This window comes from Haliaeetus leucocephalus, unplaced genomic scaffold (genome assembly GCF_000737465.1).
Source record: "Haliaeetus leucocephalus isolate CR32 unplaced genomic scaffold, Haliaeetus_leucocephalus-4.0 Scaffold880, whole genome shotgun sequence".
NCBI classification, from domain to species: Eukaryota; Metazoa; Chordata; class Aves; order Accipitriformes; family Accipitridae; genus Haliaeetus; species Haliaeetus leucocephalus.
In genome coordinates, this window is record NW_010973316.1 from 3,445,225 (window position 1) to 3,467,413 (window position 22,189).

The 22,189-nt window shown below is 39.0% G+C and overlaps 1 protein-coding gene across 1 annotated transcript in view; it reads right to left on the reverse strand.

Annotated features, from left to right (window-relative positions):
* The window catches only part of ERBB4 (v-erb-b2 avian erythroblastic leukemia viral oncogene homolog 4), a 402,050-nt gene that overhangs the window by 125,494 nt on the left and 254,367 nt on the right, over positions 1–22,189 (reverse strand). The window contains exons 17-18 of the mRNA XM_010583267.1: positions 3,952–4,084; positions 1,157–1,279 (exon numbers count right to left, since the gene is read on the reverse strand). Of these exons, the coding sequence (XP_010581569.1) occupies positions 1,157–1,279; positions 3,952–4,084 (256 nt within the window). The remainder of the gene's footprint in view (positions 1–1,156; positions 1,280–3,951; positions 4,085–22,189) is intronic.

Below are 22,189 nucleotides of genomic sequence, written 5' to 3' on the forward strand. Positions count from 1 at the left end.
TTTTCATTGACTATTGATTCTGATAAAATTAAACAAAAAATCTGGATTTTCTTTCTGGATTCTGATGCTGAACTCACTTAAGCTATCAGGAAATTCTCAAAACTGATTATCACCAGGTCATACTCTCATGCAGGGACAAGGCATTCTAAGAACAATATATTTAGGGGCTATTTCTCTAATTAATTGATATCTGAGAATTAAAAGCTTAGATGGCTAAAGAGTAAACTTTAAAATTAAAATTCACAAGCTGTGTGTCTCCCAGGCTACTTTTCCATCCTTCTTGACTATTGCTGTGTTCTTGGCAACCTCATGGTACCCATCTCTACTACTTTATTATTGTCTAAGTATATTCAAACTGATTATTCAAAAATGTATTCCCATGACCTTGTAGCTGTAGTGACCTGGTCTCTACTTCCTCCATCTCCTCCCCAGTTTGAAGATAGATGCAGTATCTGTCCTCCTTCACTGCTCTGACCTACCACCTTGATTTGGCAGGTTTGGGTTGCTCCCAAAGGGCTGGGTGATTGGTTTGACTTGCCCATTAAGCCCTACTTCATGCCTTTGAGATTTGGACATGACCAACAGATCTTAAAAACCCTCATCTTTAATGGAAGTATTTTTTCCCCTGTTGGTTCTGCTCTTACATCCTGGTTGTTACAGGGTGCATTGACATAACTCATCTTTTCTATTTCAATGGAAGAAACAAAAAGTATCATGGTTTAGCTAATGACAATATTGTTTTACAAGGTATTATTGCTATTACAAGATCCATGTGACTTGCAAAATGAGAGACAAAGTTTATCTAGCTTTCCAAAAGTGTACTGTAAAGCCATTATGTAACAACAGAATGAACAAACTTTGATGCTGTATTTAATATCAAGACAGCCCAGCTTGTGTAGTCCTCTTGCATGCAAGAATGATTGTGGCTGACACTCCTTTTCTCAGCAAGAAATAATAACTGCATGTGTGATTAAAGCCGAAGTCAACATTTGAGCCTGAAGATTCACTCCTTCCACACAATTCCACTCTCCTGAGTTTCCCAGATAAGTAGGGCTCACAAACCCACACACAATACAGGGTGCTTTGCTGCAATGCAGAACTTGACGGTTCAAAAGTTACATGAGGGAACCCACTGCTGTATGGTGAAGACTCTTACCTTGTATACAGTTCCAAAGGCTCCAGAGCCAAGAACCTTCACTCGTTTCAGCTCAGTTTCCTTCAGGATACGAAGCTGTGCTTGATTGGGTGCTGTGCCACTTGGAGTCAAGGGTTCCACAAGCTATGAAGGAAAATCCAACAGTCTTAAATATGTGATAATGTGAAGACCCATCAGAAGTTTATACTGAAAACAACCAATCCAACTAAATACTGGAATAAGACAGTGGTGGGATCTATTGACCATCGACCTGCCAACTTGTGGAAGGATTTCTCACCTTCAAAAGCAAATAAGCAATGCTATGAACCAAGAGACCTGGTAAAGAAAAATCCTCACTCAACATGTAATAATTTCCACCAGGAACTGCGTGATGGAATTACGAACTGGAAATTGAATTGGTGTCACAATAACGCACCCAAGGACTTTTGCTAATGGAGGCAGTATAAAAATTTTCTACATGACAGAAATACAGCATTTATTATCAGTGCACCATATTCTATTTTTGCCCATTTCATTGTCTTTTGAGTTGGACACATTTCTTTTTAATAGCCCTGACTTAATGGCTCATCACGTTCTTATTCTGTTTCGGGAAGGGACTATTTTCCGAACTTCTGTTATACCACACAGGAGGGCAGCTTTAAGGAGAAAACGTCTTATAGCAGACCACTAATTTATAACAGCCACTAATTTACTGCAAGAAAGGCACAATTAAACAATTTGCTTAAGATGTCCCAAGAAACTGTAAATGAACCACAATGGCACATTCAGTTAAAAATGCTCTCAGATCTCAACGTTATACTGTCTCTGCCAGAAAAACAATGCTTCTTTAAAAATAAATTAAAAATACATGAAAAGGACAATACTCTAAACAATGAAAAATAGCCTGTTCCTTTACAGGATGAGGAAAATAATTCAGGGCTACTCCTACTCAGATTGGTTTGAAACCACTGCAGCATTTCAAAGTTGTCTGTTTACAAGGCTTAATGCACCATGCTCTGCAGTTTGAGAACCGCTTCTATGGCTCTTTGAGCATCATTAACTACTTAATTAGTTGGCTTAATTAACTACTTAATTAGTTGACCAGACTAATTAGTTTTGTTCAGGTAAAAATACCAGTATCTGGAAATTATTGGGGTAAGAAAACATAAAAATCAAACAGCAACAAGTCAGGTTATCACAGAAATAATGTGAGCTGTACTTTTTTTACAGTGATTTCTCTTTCCTCCTTCCCACTTCAGATGTCCAGTACTTACACAGTGAAAGAAAGAAGGTTCACTGTAAAAGAAAAGTAGACAGACTGGCAGTACACTTCTGTATTTTCAGTTTGCAAAAGGTGAAAACAGCTTTTGTGCCACAGTCCACCAACACAGGTACGGCAGGGAGAAGCATTGTGGGGGTCTAAAAAAGTGCTTGTAGAGTTTTACAGAGACTGATCTACAGAAAGAATAGGTCTGTTACAGCCTCCAGCTAGAAACAGAGACTTTAGCTGAAGCGATAGTTGCTTGTGTGTTTATCTCAGGATGCTCATGATTTAATCTGCCGTTTCTAAGCCAAGACAACAGCTTCCCCACATGTTCAGTAGGAGGCCTTGGTCCCTCAGGAACTACTGTCAGCCACAGCTTTTATCTGACCAAATGGAGAATGAGAGCTGGACTTCAAAGACAATACCTCGCAAATACAATGCAAACTACCTGCTTAAAATAATTTATGCTTAAGTAGGGGCTGATGCAATAGCAAGATTTATGTATTTAAAGGCACCAAGTATTGTTAAGCTTTCTATACAGCTGAAAAGTAATAACAAGCAACACAAATTCTAGCCAAGCATAAAGATACTTAGGCAAACAGACTGGGGATACGCAAATCATTTGCTCCCAGGCTCTACAGTGGAGATGAGTGGGAGCAGGACCCTTGGAACAGAACAGAAAACAGCATTGTTAACAAAGCCTTGTCAAAGAATCACTATTCCCAAGCTTTATTGTCTTAACAAAGGAGGACCCTAATTTAAATATATCATCACTTGTAAAGTGTCTCAAATGTAGGACTGAGGAGATGGTAGTAATCACCTTTGCTGTAGCTGACAGATAACGATTTAATATTATGCTTAAATATACTTCCTAGATTGCCCCCTCCACTACCAGCATTTCAAAGAATGGGATGGAGTGGGCACCACACACTTTCCTATAGCTCCACTACATATTTTTGCCAGTAGAATTGCGAACTTCATTTGGTTAAGCTCTGGGAAGTATCTCAGTTTAATAAAATACATTATTATTACTGATCATGACTACAGGCTTTGACAAAATCTGGACCATAAAGGCAATGTAGGCACAGGGAACAACAGTTAAGTGACAGTCTCTGCATTTAAGCATTCCTGATGAGCTTAAGTTTGCTTCAGAGCTTGCTGAAGGAACTTTCTGCAGTCTTAAAAGTTGACCTCAGTATGCACTGGATGAAAACCTGTAATATTTAAGCATCAGAGCTGCTAAACGTACTGATGAACTGGGATAGAAGCTCAGTTGAAAGCAGGATGGAAGTTCAAACATCTGATGGAACATGACTTCATGATCACATGGATCTTTTTTGGTCTTCAGAAGCCATGAATCTACGTATGTACAGAAAAGTAGCATCTTGAAATAGCTTCATTCATTCCATCAGTTTAGTCCTGCAGAAGTTAGCAAAAAGATTTCTACAGACCTCTGTGGTAACTGGATTGAAGACCTGAACACCTTTAATATAACAGCAGAACGGCTTTGCACATCTTTTCAAATACTCTGTGAGATGAAGCACACTCTCACCTCAGTCTCCAGGAATCTTCGCAATGCTCTCTTCTTTTTAATGCTTTTGCGCCGAACATACACGGCAAATGTCAGGCCCACAATGACGATGATGAAGAGGCCACCAATAACTCCCGCAGCAATCAAAGGGGTTCTAGCAATCAGAATCACAAACTTTGTTTTTAGGTAGGGTGAGAGACCGAAGAACGGTTAGGTACATAAAACACAATCACTTGGAAAGCTTAACAACTGCCTTATCACCAGAATTTCTAAGTCAGTCCAAATGGGAAGTCAGGGGAAACACATTAACATATGGTATGACTTTTCTTGTTTTTAGTCAATTTACCAATTCTACTTTTCTCAAACTGCCATGCACATGTGAGGAGTCGTGTGGACAAGGAGACACAACATGCACTTTGATGGCAAACGCAAATCTGCAATGGCAAAATGAGGATACAAGTACCTGCAGTTTTCCTGCAAGAGCTTTAACTATGCTTACTCTTTGGTTCCATCTAGATTAACTCATGGGCTTGTGCATTTAGGGGAAAACAAACTAATGAAAAATGCCCAAACTACCAGTATGATGTGCCTTCCTGAATATGGAGGAAGTGAGAGGCAACTTCAAACATGGTGTTTCTTAGACAAATCTGGAGGCATCATACTTGTACACCTTCCTTAAGTAGAGGATATTTATATTTGAAGAACGTAATTCATGACTAGAACCACACACCCTCTTGGAACTCCTGGTTCATTACTATTACACACAAACATTTTGGTCAGGGGTTATGGTTGCACCCATCTGGTTTTGCTTTGGCTTTTCAGCACAGCCAAATCCCAGACCAAAAGACTGATGTGTTGGAGCTAAAAAACTCTGTGAACAATGCCAAGCAAGGCTCAGCTTTTGCACAAGACCTGTTGTCCCCCCACTACTCCTATAACTCCTTTCAGCTTTCCAGGCTCTTGAGCAGCATGAGCTACAATTACTAATTTGTTTTTCCATAGTGATAAGATATACTAGGCTAGCATCATAGTAGATGCTACACAAGCACAAACCAAAAAGATTGTCTCAGAGAGTCACTCTGACTTAGTTGCCCACATTTGGAGACTGCCTACACAGTCAGTGGAGAAAAGCAGGCTCCCTCTGAAGAAAAAAGTCAAGCAATAGTTGCTCTGACTCAGTTTTCTTTCTCTCCCTGCTCCATCTCTAAAGGGTGGGTAGCAGCCTCCAAACCAAAACCTTCGTTTAGGCATTTTCACAGCATACCAACAATTTACCAACATAAACACACTCACAGCATTTAACATCCCTCCAACAATGGCTGGACAGTAGCTGAAAAGATGGGTAAAAAGAGACAGCGTGACAACTGCAGAGTATAAATGGTGCTGAACCTACTGCTTGGTAACTACAGGAAATAAGTTAACTATTCTCAAGATTGTGGAAATATCACTGCTATGCTTTAACAGCCTTCCTTGGTTATGTCTGAATGATGATGAAAGACACATTATGGCCTATTAATAAATATGTACCACACAGCTATTGAAAATTTAAAGGAGTCTCCCACAGAAATAGTGAATTGATTTATCTGACCCTTTATTCTTCTTTTTATGTCCTACCACAAAGCAGAGCAGTGGGAAGCAGTGCCATCTAACCTGGTTTGGTATATTAAGGTGTGTCTACAATACCACTGAGTACCATTTTGAAGCCCATCTCTGTACTGTCCTAACTGTCCCTTGTTACTGCAGTTTGGTTCAGAGAGGTCTCAAAGCATGCAACCTGGATTCATTTCAGATACAAACCAGAAGATAAGTTTCTGGAGTGCACCTAATGTGCTCCAACCTCTAACTGGCATTAATGTCCACAGGATCAGACTAGAGGTAACCCAAAGAAAAATCCCTTGCAGCAAACATAGCCTAGACATTGGGACCATTACCCATTTCATCCTCCAGATCCAATCCTATTGTGTCACTCGCTTCATGTTAACAGAGACAAAGCCTCATACTCCCACATTCAGTTATTAAAGCACCATGTTTAAAGCACCACTATCAGGCTTGCCCAGGGAAAACACATTAAGATTACACAACTGTAAGGCCTATTATAGTTCAAAGACTTTGCGATGGAAACCGTAAAGACTGCAAATAAAGGAAGCTGAATGTTGTCTGGCTGTGAAATGGATTATGATGTTTGGGAAACACAAGTCCAGTACCACCTACTCCTCAGGCAGAGACACTCCTCCTTCATCTAGTTTGGCCTTAAGACACATCACCTTTTCTAATCCCCGTGGTTACTCTGCCAATTTTGAGTGCAGAGCTTGGATTAAAGGACCTGGCATATCCACCCAAAACAACACTCCTCCTCATTTGCATGCGCTTTCCATGATACTGATGCAAGAAACTCTTTAATAAGCAATTATGAAAAACACTGGACATCAAAAGACTTCTATGGAGCTAGTACTGACTAATGGTGTTGAGCAGAGGAATTTTTATTTTTTTTTAATGCTGTATGAACAATGATGTAGTTTTTAACAACCACCACCAAACCACTGACTGCCAAAACAGGCAGGAGAGCTCTCAGCTTTGAAGTGCGTATTAATAACTACCATAACACCTGTCAAAATAAATAATTAGAGTTTTATGGTACTGTCTACACTAAAAATGGTCCAAATGGTATTTACATGATAGACCATAATAAGGACATGGTTCCAAAGGAGATATAATGAGTAGTGAAGAAAATAAAATTAAGTTAAACATTCTTTGCAGCCTTTTTATTGTTATAGAGTACAGGGGTTCAAAATGAATCTTTACGATCTATCATGTCAGCTCTCACTGACTTTAAAAGAAAGTCCTTATCAATTTTAGTAGTGAATTGAAAAAAATTAAATAATTTTCAAAAACTTCACCAAACAAGCATTTAGTCATTAATGTGAAATATGCTGTAATTGCATATTATATCTGAATTTGCAGGAGGTACCATCTAAACACACTGTTAAGCAAGCTTAAAAAGGCAGCGTAAAAGGAATAATACAGCATGTGAGGAAAAGCATATTTAAATGCTAAACAAATAACTGAAATACAGAAAAAGTTCTATTTTCAACTCAAATAGCGATCAGTTGTCTTCACTCCTAAGTCCACTATCCTTGCACAAAAATCATGACAGACACAAACATCACAGACCGAAATGGATGCAATTGTATACCATGCAGCTTCCCCTCATGCCGCTTCTGAGCTAAGCCCCAAAGTCAACAATCGCGTGTTTTATTTGCTACACTTCCAAATGATAAGTCACTGCCTTCAGTGCTCTCTGGTATCATCAATGCACTTCACTGTTGTTTCCAACCATATGTAGATGATTTTCTAAGCCCCGTTTTCTGCATGTCACCTATCTCATCTGGGTTATTTTTACTTATGTTCATTACAGTGAGTTTGCTTTTCTATCTATTCTACCAATATCTTCAATTCTCCTATATCATTTCTCTACTGTTTTCATGTTTGCAGTGTCTTACATTTAATACCCTGGTGAATTTCATTAACATGCTGTTTACCTTTCTTTTACATAATTGTTAAGGTTGTTTAACATGGATCCCTGCAAGGTGGTGCTGATCAGAGATATTGCTGAAGACACAAAACCTTTCTCCCGTTTTGTTTTTTTTAATCCAATCCTTTTTTTGCATATGCATCTAACCAACAGTTCAGCTTCACATACAGCTGGACACACAGATCTCCTTATCTCATAGCATTAAGGGCTTAATCCACTTACATTTTTGCTACATTACTGTCCTGCATCCATCTCTGTGAAAGCAATTGGCTACATTTGTCCACCTCAGACTACTGTCCACTTAAAACTAATTCCATGAAAGTTAACAGGAGCAATGTTGATGCAGAGACAAAAATTTCACTATCAAAACCCCCCATTTTGTTAAAGTAATTCTTAAAAACATAGAGGCCTCACTTCTCTGTTAGGGTTCAAAAAGGCTAAAGTCAAGCAAAGAGAGGTAGTTCCATGTCAGTCCTGCCTGTCCAACATAAATAATGGACAACCAAAAGTCAATCCTAGCTTACACTCCTTTCAGCTCCACCACGAACGCACCAACAGGAAACTCCTGATATAGCCACTACTTTCCTTTACACACGGAAAATCTACCCCAGAGGAAGAAAACGATCTCTGCTAGGTGTCTCTGGACTTTCACGCTCATCAAAATAGACTTAGCCATCCAAGAAATATGGCCCTGAATTGTAACCCAACCCCCCAAAATTAATTTTTTTTTTTCCCCCCCCCCCCCCCCCCTTAACTGAGGACAGAAAACCCAATTAATGATTGGAAAAGGCAGCAGCAGGGGAGGCAGCGGTACGGAAAAAAAAGTCATGTGTAAAATCCTGCCTTTTCAACTGGAAACTGTCTGTCTGTGGCTAGAAGTTGAAATTAAGATTCTAGTATTCCCTTAGGAGAAATGAATGATATATATTTCTTTTAAAATGTGTACTGTATTTTCATATTTAGAAGCATGTAACACCCACTCCCACACATGAAAACCGAGACAAAAAGTTCAAAGTTAGTATTCCAAGATGCACAAGGATGCTCAACAGGGGGGCTCATATCATTCCATCCACTCCAAAACATAAAACACCTGCAATTCCCACAGTGCTTTGAGACCAAGTATTAAAGCCTAATTACTGATTTAGATGAGTGTACGGTCTCATACTCTTGACTGGAGAGTGCAGCAGAAGGGGAAAGGAAATAGAATTGTGGCCCATGGAGTAGGGCTGAGAAAGAACACCTGTTTTCCTATCTTTGGCATTAACCCAAGCTTTGAAGCCAAGCTGTCAGAGGGCTTTAAGTTCCTGCCTCAACCTTCCTTACCTTCCCCTTCTTTGAATTTTATCTATATATACAAACAGAATTCAGTACAACCCTGAATATTTGTGAAGCAGTCACTTTTTGGAAATTTTCATTACCAAGGCATTATTTTTTCCTGATAGAGGATTCATTCGCTCTGCATTCCTCACTCTTTCCATCAGTGGGGAGTTCAGCCGACTTTGAAGCTGCATTTTTAGAGATCTAACAGATTCCGCTAATCCTGGAATGATAATCTTAGTATTTAAAATATACAAGATAAACAACCAGACTGGGAAGCAAATTTGTGTATGTTTTAATATCTTCTCCCTGCTGTGCAGCACTGCCCTGGCAGAGCTCTACAACCATAAGTTCCAGAGTGCCAAGTGTTCACAAAATGGTACTCCTCGGGGGCGGGAAGAATTCATCTAATGTTATTCACATTAAGAGGTGCTTTGCTTTATATTTTGCTTTTTCAAGAACAAGGCTCCCTTCCCCCTTTCTCCACCTAATCTCAGGGTGTCTGAACACTGCCAAATGTCACCATTTATGTACAGAACAGGAATTTTTATCATGTGTAAACACAAATTTTAACTCACAGCTGATCTCACAATTACTACCAATTCTGCATTTAATCTAGATACAGGCAAACTGCATTCTATTGTACTGTCAACTAGCTGTAGTTAAACTCTGGTTGGTGGCAGGCAGTTCTAGCCACAACTCTTCAATATACAAAATGACCACAATGTTGCAGTCTATGTCGAGGTCCATTCAGCAGTTAAACATCAAACCCAGTTTTCACTTTGGACAAGGCTAATGCTGACAAACATATCTGTAGTCAAAATTGCTTTTTCCTTACCCACACTGGCTCCTATATTGAAGCCTTCCTCAAGCACGTATTTAAGGACTTTTCTAGATCACTATAATCAAGTTATCTGTATGCTCAAAGTTTTTTCAGCAGCTTTGCCAGATGAACAGAACATGTGCGGAACAGAGACTTGCCGTCTCTAATTGACAGTGTACACCCTTTCCTCCTCTAGTATACCACTAACCAAGATGTGCTGTTGAGAGCAACTGTGCTGTTAGGATACATCAAAATGTTTTAACATATGGTGACATCATTTGCTGAAGGTTTGCACATATTTTGGTTATCAGAGTGTTTACTGAAAACAAAACACCAACAAGATGCAAACAAATACATTATGTGCATTCCTTAAACTGTAAAATTGTGTCCTGCTCATGCCTCATTTTTTTAAAAAAGGTAGGAGTCCTCATTCCACTCAGCAAAATAAATGAGGACAAAGAAAAAATATGAAATATAGCTTTGAAAATGAATATAACCTAGAATTCTAGACATTAACATGTATCAATTATAAATTTATGACATCTTTATTATCATTAAGCACACACAGTGCACAATGAATTTCTTTAAAACTAGTTTTAAATCTGAATGGCATAATTTAGAACAACCAAACTTATGTTTTCACCAGAAATTACTAAGAACTCTCAATTTTAACTCCCTGTTAATACAGTTGACTGGGAATAAATACTGAAAACTCTGGGATTACAGTATCAATATGAAGGCTTTTCATGAGCTTCTCTCCCTATAAAACTGAAAAGCCCATATGACATCTCTCGCACTGTTTTTAAGCTGAGATTTTTCTCTTCTGCCACAACATAAAAAAGGAATTCTATTGTTAAGAACGTGCACAGTGGCTTTGTTTTGAGGCTTGTACTTTAAGTAAACAGATTAACTTTCCTTGTAAAATATGCCAAGTCAGGCCCCATATAATGTAGATTGATTTATCTGTGACAGAAAGCCAGTTATATCCACTAGATTGGACTCACAGGTGAAGCCAGTTCATCAAGTAAAAGAACAATTTGCTTTGGGAAGAGTAATATTTTGCTTTAAATAAAGAAAACTAGACCTGTAATGACCATGGGCGCTGAGGGACTGCTCTGAAACTAAACCCATCAACATCAGCTCAGGGTTTCTCTCTGCATAAAGCATTCCTGTTAGAAGCAATAAACTTGGCCTGCTTCTCTGCAGCCAGTTGCAGTCAACTGGCTCTACAGTTATGTCTGTATACTTGAAATTATTAATAAGAAAACATGCTTTTCTCAAACAGAAACATAAAGCACATTTTCCTGTATGACGTTATATGCTGAGAGACTACTTTGTCTGGTGGCACTGCTTTCTGTTCATTAACTGTCAAAACCAAAAGTACCACAGTCTGAGGCAAAGCGCGTTACATTGCTTGAGGAGCTGGAGAAATACAAGGTAGTGCCCATATTAAATCAGTAGGTAGCCAAAACACTCAGTGGGAGCTGGGTCGTATAGAGAATACAAATCCTAGCATAAAATTGGCCATTGAAACTGAGCAGGAACATTCCTTCGCTCTGCAATAGGTGTTCAGGGCAGATTTTTATAATGTTTTCTTCATTGCTACATTTTGGTTTCTATTATATGTTCTAGCAGACATGGGCAGGCCAATTACCTTCACCCTACATCCTGTACAACTTCTCAAGCAGAAGGCTGAACTTGAGCCTAAATGGCTCAGAAATTATTTCAACCTGCTCTCAGCTTTGCTCCACCAGTGACTGTACAGATGAGTGAATACTGCAGTCAGTGTTAATAGAATTCATTAACATTTCAGGTGGCAGCTTGATTCAGTCTAATGCATGCCATTTTTTCTTTACAGTTAACAAACAATTATGTAGATAGGTGTATGCTCCAGAGTCTGGAAAAACAATCAGATCTCTGAGGACATGTATTCATGATGAATTAGACATTCACTACTTCATTCTCTAAAATTTTTGGTACCCAATATTGATACAGGACACAGAGGGAAATTCCCTTCAGTTGGGTGATAAATCAAACCATAAAGAATAGAGAACAGGAAGGAATGTTCAGGAGCATTTTAAATAACCAACAGGAGTAAACCTGTTTGAATACGGTGCTTTTCCTTCTGCTATTTTTTCTAAACACTTTCCAAATTCCACTGGTGGAAAGTGCTTGTAGTTCACTTAAGTTCCAGTTAAGTGTTTGCTAAAATGGAGCTATTCAACATATGAAAAATCCAAACCCATACACAACTAAGCAAAATCTTGCCTGTAGGACTGCACAGGTGGTTTGCCTACCTTTAAGGTGCTGCAAGAGGAAGGTTTCTCTACCCCATGCCCTTCATTTTTACCTTACTTTACAAATCATCATCTTTCTTTTGAAAATGCATTGATCTCTCTTTTTATACCTTCCCCTTTTGATTGTTTTTTTTGGAATGCCAGTCTTTCCTGAGAGTAATCATTCAGAAGATTGAAGAAGCACAGAGCAGATTTTTTGTCTAAGTGGTTGTGAACACTGCATTCTTTCCTGTTCCAGTTTTGAATCATATGGGGCAGCAACCATTTGCTTTCACAAGCTCCAGGAGTATATCACAGTAGGGAACCTTCAAGGACTGTATTTGGGGACCAAGTCTGAGATTCTGTTCCAGATTCCCTCCTTCTGAAGTCTTTACGACTTCATGTTTCTCCTTTGTGAGAACAGATCCTGTACTTAAAGAGCCCTAAATTCTGTCACACAACTTCTGGTCCAGCTCTGCATCTACACTCCCACGAGCCATCTGACCAAGGTGAACAAGCCTCTTCACATGAGTGAGCAAGTGAGACTAAGGTTCAGCACTGGACACTGGCAGGGGGGGCACCCCCCCCCCCCCCCACAAACAAAATGGGACATGATAAACTGACAACAACAGAACTCACACTAAGTTCACGATCTTCAAGTTTCTTGTCATATCCAGTCATTTGTTTTGTGATAAATGTAGAGCTTACATGGGTTTCAGGTGAGGTTTTTTAACAAGTGGTGGCATTAAAGCATCTTTTGGACCCGTGTGAGATGAGAGTACATGGAGGATTTGTACAAGAATGTGTTTGGAAATATGCCCCCCCATATATCGTGCTTTTATTACATATATTCATGCCTATATATACACACATATAATTAAAACTTTTTCCTTCAAAGTCCAAATCAAAATAGTAACACTTCAACATAGTAACGCTTCATTCCACACTAGTATGAATGTATATATAAATATAGCATTTGAGACATTTATTAGAATACTAGTAATGGCCATGATGCTCTTAACTTCAACATACATTTTAGCTAGTCCTCCTTTGAGTTCTAAATATGCAGAATTTATCTTTGTGGACCATAGCAGGGAATAAATGCAGCCAGTGCTCATAAATATTGAGGAAAAATCTAAGGTAGATAAAGAGCAGGGCATAAGGAATTTATTTTTGAGTATGCCTGATGCTGCTTTCGGATCTATCACTATTATTTTACAGGGATAGCATTCTGTCTAAATGCCCTACACAAATTATATCAATCATTAGAAAATCCCATTTGATTATGGGGAAAAACTCACATAAAATTGAGATCCTCCTTCTGACACAAGGCTTATACAGGATCATCTCCTATATGATAATATGCCCCAAAATTCTTCTATGTCTGTAACTTAGTCAGTCATCTCTCAGCAGTTCTTATATTACCAAGCAGAACAGAGAGAAACTCTGGTGTACCTTGCAACTCCTCTTAATTCCAGTCATCATCCCACTGCCAGCATTTCCCCAGAGGCCATTCAGAAAAGAAAAGTTCAACTTAGAAGCTCCGAGCCCACCTACCTTCACTCCTCTGTATCCACAGCCACCCAAAGGAATCTGTTTCACTTCACTGGCTGTAGAGAGCCAAGAGAAACCAGCCTTTGTGAATATTATCCTCATCTTGTATTCTCAGCTCTACTGATGATTTTTTTTTTTTTTTTGCATCTATGTACACAGCAACCTCCTATCATCTTGACAGTCACAGATGTGACTTGATTAGAAAAACAGCTTGTGTCCATGGTGAGGATACTGCTCAGAGTAACCTAGACTCTACAACAGCTGTTTTATTATGATTATTTCGCAATACAGTATGGCCCACATAAAGGCAAATGATAATTTAGTAAATCAGCTCTTCCTTCTCCCAAATTTCAGTATGATAGAACATTCCAGAATTTATTGCAGATACCGCCTTATCTATGCATCTTCCAAATGTTAAAAATACTCCTCTTGCAATAGCTGCTAAAATCCCAGAACAGAGCAGGCCAAGCACCTGCGGAAATGGTGATCCAGCTTAAAAATCTCTTTTTCCTCTTTCAGCCACAAACCCCTTCCTCTCCCCCCACCATCAAACCCCCCAAACCTAAGTACCAGCCTCTCTGGCAGACAGTGGATCCTGCTAACTTTTCATACCTTTTAGGTCTCACAGCTTCTGAAGCTCATTAGGGCTCAAGAAAACAAGGAGAGAGAAGGCTCGTGTATCTTTTTTTCCCACCTCTATCATAAGGGAGAGAGGGACTGCCTCTCATCCCACTTCAAAAATATATGTATTTGAAGTATTTAAGTGAGAAGATCACAAAAAGGTTGATGAAACCAGCTAGAGAGAATACACACAAACATACTGCTACAGCTACAGGTTTTGGCTTACGTTCTTAGTAATCGCCTTTTTCTTGCTGGAATTTTCCTGGAAAGGGAAAGAGCTCCCTTATTTTAAAAATCGCTTGATTAAAAGATGACTCAAACATCGCAAAGTTTGGAATTTGGAGCCCGATCCACTGGTTGATCCAGGAAATAAAGAAGAGAGAGTTCACGCAAAGCTGAAGTGGTGAGACAGCACTGAACTTAGCCTGTATCCAAGTCATTTACATGCGGAGGATATCGCTGCCACAAGGGAGGGAAAAAAACCCATATCTACAGGAGATGGGACTATTTTAAAGCTAGAATATTATCTCTTCAATCTGTTCTTTGTCTATTATCCTTACAGTGATTGAGAATACGCATATTAACAACTAGTTGTCCATTTTTAATGCAGGAATACTTTTTACTCCCCCCCCCTTCCCCGCCATCAGACCACGAGGGGCAGGAAAGAGGTAATTTATCTCTGAAATTTACACATGTTCTTTAAGGAAGGTTATTCAATCAAACAAAGCAATGCCCACTGATACAGAGCCCACTGAAATGAACTGAAAATATCTCAATGGCTGATTCAAGCCTACTGGGAACTTAGAAGAGACCAGTTTGGCCACTGCCACATTGGTGAATTGCCCACCTAGAATTATTAGACCTCTTCCCTCCAGTCTACCAGGTCACTGCTGTTTCTTTGCTTCTAACCAACCAACCTACAGGTTCCGTGTATCATGGTCCATGCTCCCAGCATTGTTTTCAGATTAGTTTGCAGATTAACATGCTATAGTGCCAAAAGTAGGGATCGCAATATCTTATCTCCTCTTCAGAATGACCTGTAAGACTATAGTCAGTGACACTGACATCAAGCCTACAGGTTCTAATTTGGCTGAACCTTAACAGCATTAACTGGAGCAAAACAAATGGTAACAAATAATTAAAACCACATCCTCTGTCCTTTTGTTTGCTTCTACTTTTCCACCATCACCTCTTCTTTTTACTCACATTATGTTGCTTTACAGCTTCTGTGCCTTCTAAGAAATATCTGTGCTACTTAATTTCAGTGACATATCCAAACATCATTAGGTTTACTACAAGTAGACAGCTATGAGTTAAAATGAAACAGCGAGTAAAACAAGAAAGTGTAACGAAAATCCAAGCAAGCATTTTAAGAGGCAAGTAACACCTTGGTGTATTGCTTTGATGGCCTGTGTTTCTAATGGACAGACTCTGTCACAGGCAGGTTATTTGGAGTCCAAGACAAATGGTTTGAGGAAACAATTCACTCTTCTTGCGGTAAAAGGTTGATTGCATTTCAGACAATTTTCCTGCAGGTACTACAAGAAAAAACTTCATATAATTTACAAATCAGGGATTACATCATGCCTGGACCACATTTAACCAAAGTCTGGCTTTTGTCCTGATGACAAGGTTGAATTTGTTCTCAAACTTCTGCATAAATGCTACAACTCTTCAGGATGAGGGATTACCAGCTCTGTTTAGAGATATACCAGAACAGGCAAATACACAGTAAGCTCCTCACAACTCTCTGCCAATGAAAACCTTGATCAGAACTAGATAGCACCTGGTTTTCACCTTATCCCACAATCTTTCCTTGCCTGTTTGATCATCTGCTTAATCTCAGATAACTACAGAAATTATTATCTGCATTATCTTCTATTGATAAAACAGCCAATATGTCTGCAAAAGAGGTTGTTCACCAGCGTGTGAAGATCGTGTCATTAAAAATTTACATCTGATTGGAAAAAAAAAGTGAAGTTTTTTTGACAAAAGTACTGTCATCCCTAAAGAAAACTTCACTTTCAAAGGCTACATACAAATAAAAACAGTATCTAGATACCATGCTTTCTAAAATTTCATAGTACCAAAGATACAGCTCCACCAAAGCATCTTCCAGGCAAGGAAGGGAGGGACAATAAGAAGATTACTTTATGGATACCAGAAGGGAATAAATCTATCCCAAACCCAAATGCGGTCCCTGCATACAATAGATTACACATCTTGACATACTAACTTTGATCTGAAGAGATCCAATTAAGCAGACTTGACTGTATAAATCCTTACAACACAAGCATACCAGTACTAATGTACTGTTCTGAAGAACCCCAACAAGACCTTCCCATTTTATGCAAGAATTGCAGCTCCTTTATCACCTGACAGGTCACGGTGAGTAAGCCAGAATGCAGAGAATTGAGTCTTGGCTGGACTCTAAACTCAAATACATTTGTCATGTAAATTGTCTAAATATGAAAAAGCGACAAATCCTGCATTACACAGGTAGATAGGATTTAAGACTGCAAGCTTTAGTTCTGATTTATTACATGTTAAATATTAATGAATTATTAAGAAACCATTCACTGAGGTTTAAACAACTCTACATCTCACATATTTCTAAAGCTCCACAAATGTATTTTTAATAATAGATAATTAATTTATAAAAACATTAAATCTAAATTAAATCCTCATTTCAAGCCATAAAAGAAACCCATTGGAGAGTGGCGAGATATATACTGTTGCTCTATAATAAAGTCACTTCTTCATGGCACAATTTTATTTCTGCATCATATATTATTTGTGTAGCCAAACTAGTACAGACACACAACACAAGGCTTATGTAGCCTGATAAGAAATAAAAGCAGTGACATCTACAATAGGGCTGTGTGTTGTTTTCCATTCTAACAAACCATTTTCAGTTTGGAATTTCCTAATGCTTCTTGCCTTTCAGCAGTGACATGTCACATTTGGCCTAATTACTTCTTATTTTTTCTGCTCATAGTTTCAGTAAAAATAATTTAGTCAGTTTTCTGAACAAAGAATTTTCTTATTTTAAATTTATTTGAAAATTTATTTTGCAACTTGTGGTTGAAAAGCCAACCCCCCCCCCCCCCCCCCCGCCAAAGCTTTTATTGGGAAGTCTCTGCAAAGAAACTGGTTATCACCAGTGCTTGGTAAATACTGTGTTTAGTGCATTCTGTATATTTTCCATGACACTCTTCATAGAACTGAGAAGCTTGCTGTTAAGGTGGGGCTGAACATATGCATACAGCTCACCAAGGTGGACTTTGTACTCAAGCCACAGAGGGGTAGGACTTAATGAACACTTAGCATGAACTTCAGGGATAACAGAGGCACTATGAAATTCATGATGTTACCTCGTGTGGTAAGCAGATCAAATACAAGTCCCTGCACATTTCTGCAAGAAACCTGCTTGCTTGCTTTGTAAGACTGGGCACTGCACTAATGGTTCTTCAGAGCTCAGCAGCTGAAGAAGGCACAAGGGCTGGGACATACCGAACAAGACAATAAGGACTGCCACACCTATATCCCCAAGGAGACATGCTAAGACAACTTCTGTAACCTCACTGTGGCATTTCTCTGTTTGACGTGCAGCACTGCACAATCATGAATATTACCCAAACTCATCAAATGAACACAGCTGCTGAGAAACTTGGTCTAGAAGTATCAACAATCTCAATATACTGCAAGAGTATTTTGCTCATTTTCCACTCTTTTATAATAAACTACTAGGAACATCAGATTTCTGGCCTTATTCCATCCTGTGCACTCTCAACAGGATCCTCAAACTACTGGAGCCACAGAATGGACTTTAAAAAGCACTTGTGTACCAAGTGCTTCTAGTTCTTTCACTCTTGCAACCTTAACAGACTATTTCTCTCTATAGTAGCAGATCCCACCAAATCCTTCCATACTATGAGACCACACCAGCCAGCCCTGCTGAGTAAAGCAGATGAAGTAGAAACCCTCACAGATCCCAGACAAATCTTTATGAACATGTTATAGAACAGAATTTTTAATACAATGAGAGCTTTTTTATCTGTGGTCAGATCTGTACAGCAGATAAGAAGGAAAACCCACCAAGCCCCTTTCCTAAGTACACCAGTCCTACTAAGTGGGATTTGTAAATGTGGGGGAGCTCAAGAAATCACCGCAGTGACTTTCACTCGTGTCACAGGGGTACTCAAAATGTATTCCTCCTAAAGCGCCAGGCAGTGAAATGTTGTGACAATAAAAGTGTCCACAGCAAAGGTCTGTTTGAGAACCAGTTCAGTAGCAGCAAGTTCTCACACAGAATAGACATTTCTCTATCATTCTGTCCTAAACAGATCAAGTGTAAGCTCTATCCAACCCAAAGAGGCAGGACAAGAAATGGCCTGTTTTTCTAATCTTGATTCTTAAAAACCTGAAAATAAATCTGTTTCTTCAACTGCTCTGTGCTGATAGAGCACCAGAAAGCTCCATATTAAAAGTCTCTCAAGAGTAGCATCTTTTACCAATCAAGTAATGTAGTTTAGTTTGTACTCACAGATCCTATTTTTCCTCTTATTTTATACAGAGATTCTCTTCCTCTGCCCCTCCAGAATGACTATAATTATTCTATAAAAATACAGAGCATATGGAACACTTTCCTCCAAGCAATGGAACGGAGCACCATAAAAGCAATGAACATTAGCAGTTTATTAGAGGCGGTTTCCCTTCCCCATCATCTACTCAGAGCTGCTGTGAAATACTATTGAAGTCATACTGTGCAAGGGTACAAAACAGCTATGAAAGGATTTGCCTGCATTACATAGGGTTTACTGTTAATTAGCTCTTATACACACATGCAGTACATAAAACCAGCTTTTTTTGTTTAGGAAGTGATGATTTGTTGAGGGGACGTCCTTTGTGGATATAAAGCTAGCATTAGGATTGTAATTTGAGTTAACATCTACACATCATTTTATATAACCACTTGACAACAGTGGTCCTGGCTAATTAGCTTCTGTTAGTTAAAAGGAAAATGTGAATGACATTTTCTTAGGGCATAAATAGAGAGAGACATCAGCTTACTCAGACCAATAACATCAAGGTGCTAGTTCTTTCCTATCATATCCACCACATGCTTCTGATCACATCTTCAGATTTGCAGTCTCTCATGCACTGGTAAACAGAAACTTCACTCCTTCGATGATCTCTTCTCTCTTAGTATTAAGCTGAATGAATCATAGGAAGGATGAACACATTTCAAATTCATACTTTAAGTAAAAACTTTGTCCGCAGCCTAGCTTCGATAACTGATTTAGCAAAATTTTTCTGGTGGACTTGGGAACAGGGGAGCATAGAACCAGCAGCCTTTTGTGACTGCCTAGAGTTCTTAATGGACAGCAGAGTGTTATTTTTGTTATAATTGTTATTTGAGAGGAAATGGCCTCAAGTTGTGGCAGGGAAGGTTTTGACTGGATATTAGGAAAAATTTCTTTACCGAAAGGGTTGTCAGGCATTGGAACAGGCTGCCCACGGAAGTGGTTGAGTCACCATCCCTGAAGGTGTTCAAAAAGCACGTCGACAAGGCGGTTCAGGACATGGTTTAGCGGGCATGGTTGATGGTTGGACCCGATGATCTTAAAGGTCTTTTCCAACCTAAATGATTCCATGATTTTTACAGTTTTTCGATCTTCCTTTTAGGCAATGGTTATCCAAATCTTTGAAGCAGGCATATTCCTCCTCTCACTCTTTGTTCCAGATCTCTTAACAAGTATGCTGTTCCACCCAAGGAAAGCACTCACTACAAGTTTCAGAAGGTATTGAAAAGAGGACAGTCATTCTAGCAAGGGGTGGGAAAGGAGGGCAGCTAACTCCTTTGGGCACCCTGGGGAATTCCAGCCTCCATCTGCTTTCCATCTTTGCTTCGGGAAAGGTTGATACAGAAGGGGGAACTCAAACTAAAGCCTTACAGTAATAATCTAGTACCTACTCCCCCCACCCCTAAAAGTCAGAGAACAACCGGATGAGCTACGAGCAGCTGAGTAAAGCCAAGACACAAGGCTCTTGTCTCCTCTCTGTTCCTCGGGCTGAGATTCTCAGCACAGAAGGGAAGGAAGGAAGAAGACAGAAAGAAGGACAAAGAAGCAGTGATGTTAGTTACACGCCAGCTAAGGACTCCACTTTGCATGGGGAATTCTCTGCTGGCCTGTCCCATTCCTTTGGGCCTGTGTGTCATCTGAGCAGCCTGATGAGGTCAGCCAGAAAATCATCTCAGCAAACTACCTCAGTGAATCACACGAATTACAATCAGAAAACTTTGAGACAGGAATGCTATGAATTAAACACAGTATAAATACAGGCAGAATGTGTGTCACAAATGTGAGGAAAGGCTTTCCTTACCGTATGACTTCAACTGCAGCAAATCAAGAGCTATAATGACAATAACTAGAATTTGCAACTAACCACAAGCAGAAGCAGCACTCATTTTTCCTGTGACTTCTGACTCCTTTAGAGTTTGAACTTTTCCTGGCAATTAAGAATACAGTGAAAGCCTTTGTGAGGATAAATTGAACACATCAAAAATAAATGTGGGTCTTCACAAGCAAAAAAAAAAAAAAGGCATGCAAGATCCAGCAAGTAACCTAACAGTCATTTGAAAAGTCTTTCAAGTAGGCTAGAGGAAAAGGGCTAAGATAGCCCTTATATGTGGCACTGAGCTGGAAATGGGAAAAAGGTTTCTTGCATCCTTTTGGACAGAACTCTATTGAAGTTAAGGTTTTAAAAAACCCAAACAGATATGCAGAAAGACATGCAATCCCAAAGGTAAGGATTTTTTTTTCACAAAATATAAGGGACCAAACATAAGCAGAAAACCTGAAGTTTCACAGGTCATCTCAAAAACAAGCCATGTGATGCACATCTGATTAATCTTTAGTAAACACGACAGTAAGAATTCCTTTGCTATTCTACCAGACTCTTACAAAAGCCCTCAAGTCAATGGATCATGGCAAAACCAATTTGCAAACCACAAAACTGGAAAGAAAAGCAACACTGGTATGAAAATGGAAATAGGTGAAGATGAGAAATATCTCGTTGTTTGAGGTTAGAGCCCTCCTCTCAATTTCAGCTGCCTGAACAGCAGAGAATCCTGCCCTTCAACTCACTGCTAATTCAGATCAATGGAAGACATTCAAGTGAATGGATAAGGGTAAAACTGATTATTAATTATTTTCAGGTCTGTAAATCTAGGGAGGACACGCAGTTGTCAAAGGGACATGAAGAAGGTTCTATCTAAGTGAAACATATCCATTTTTTATTTACACCTCTACTGTAATAAAAAGTATCACTTTGCCAGTGCAGTTTTGCCCATTTTTAGCCCAAACAAAACAAACCATTTTCACACAAAAAAAAATTTAAAAAAATGCACAATTTCACTAACCTAATAAATGTAAAGGTATGAAATTTCCTTCTTTAGCTTGAAAGTGAAAGAATACATACCTACTGACATTTAAACACAGTGCAGTAATTTTCCTAAAATAAATTCAGCAAAGTTGGAAAAAAAAAAAATCCATCAGATTTAAAGGAAACATTTGAGGCTCTTCCCCTCAGACTGAATGGAGCAGGAAATTGATCACTTGAGCAGAGTAAAACAATTGCTTTAATTTCCACCCCCCTTAATAATTTGCTTTACTACCTTACCAGTAGATTCAAGGAGACAAAACATATGATTTACACAACATATAAACCAAAATAAGCATTGCCTGCTAACACATGGCTTAAGCCTGGCACCCTACTAGACAACACTTTCTTTAGTGTTGTGTTATCATGTTTGAGGTTCCACTCCTTTAATTCCACTTTTAAATATAGGGCCCAATCTAACATCCACTGTGATTAACAGGGGTCTTTCCATCAAATTCAGTGGGTATTTGGCAGTACCTTCAGAGACTTTACAACTACCTGAACATTTTCAATGCAAAGGTAAGTTTTGGAGTTATACCACTCGAATTAAACAGTGAACAAGATCTGATTGGCTTTTGGGCTAACAGAGGAAGCCAAAGCAAGCAGCCTGTAATGCTGTAAGAGTTACACTACAGCTAACAAGTTGTCTTCTAGTATAAAGCCCTTAATGTTCCCTCAAAAACTGATTAA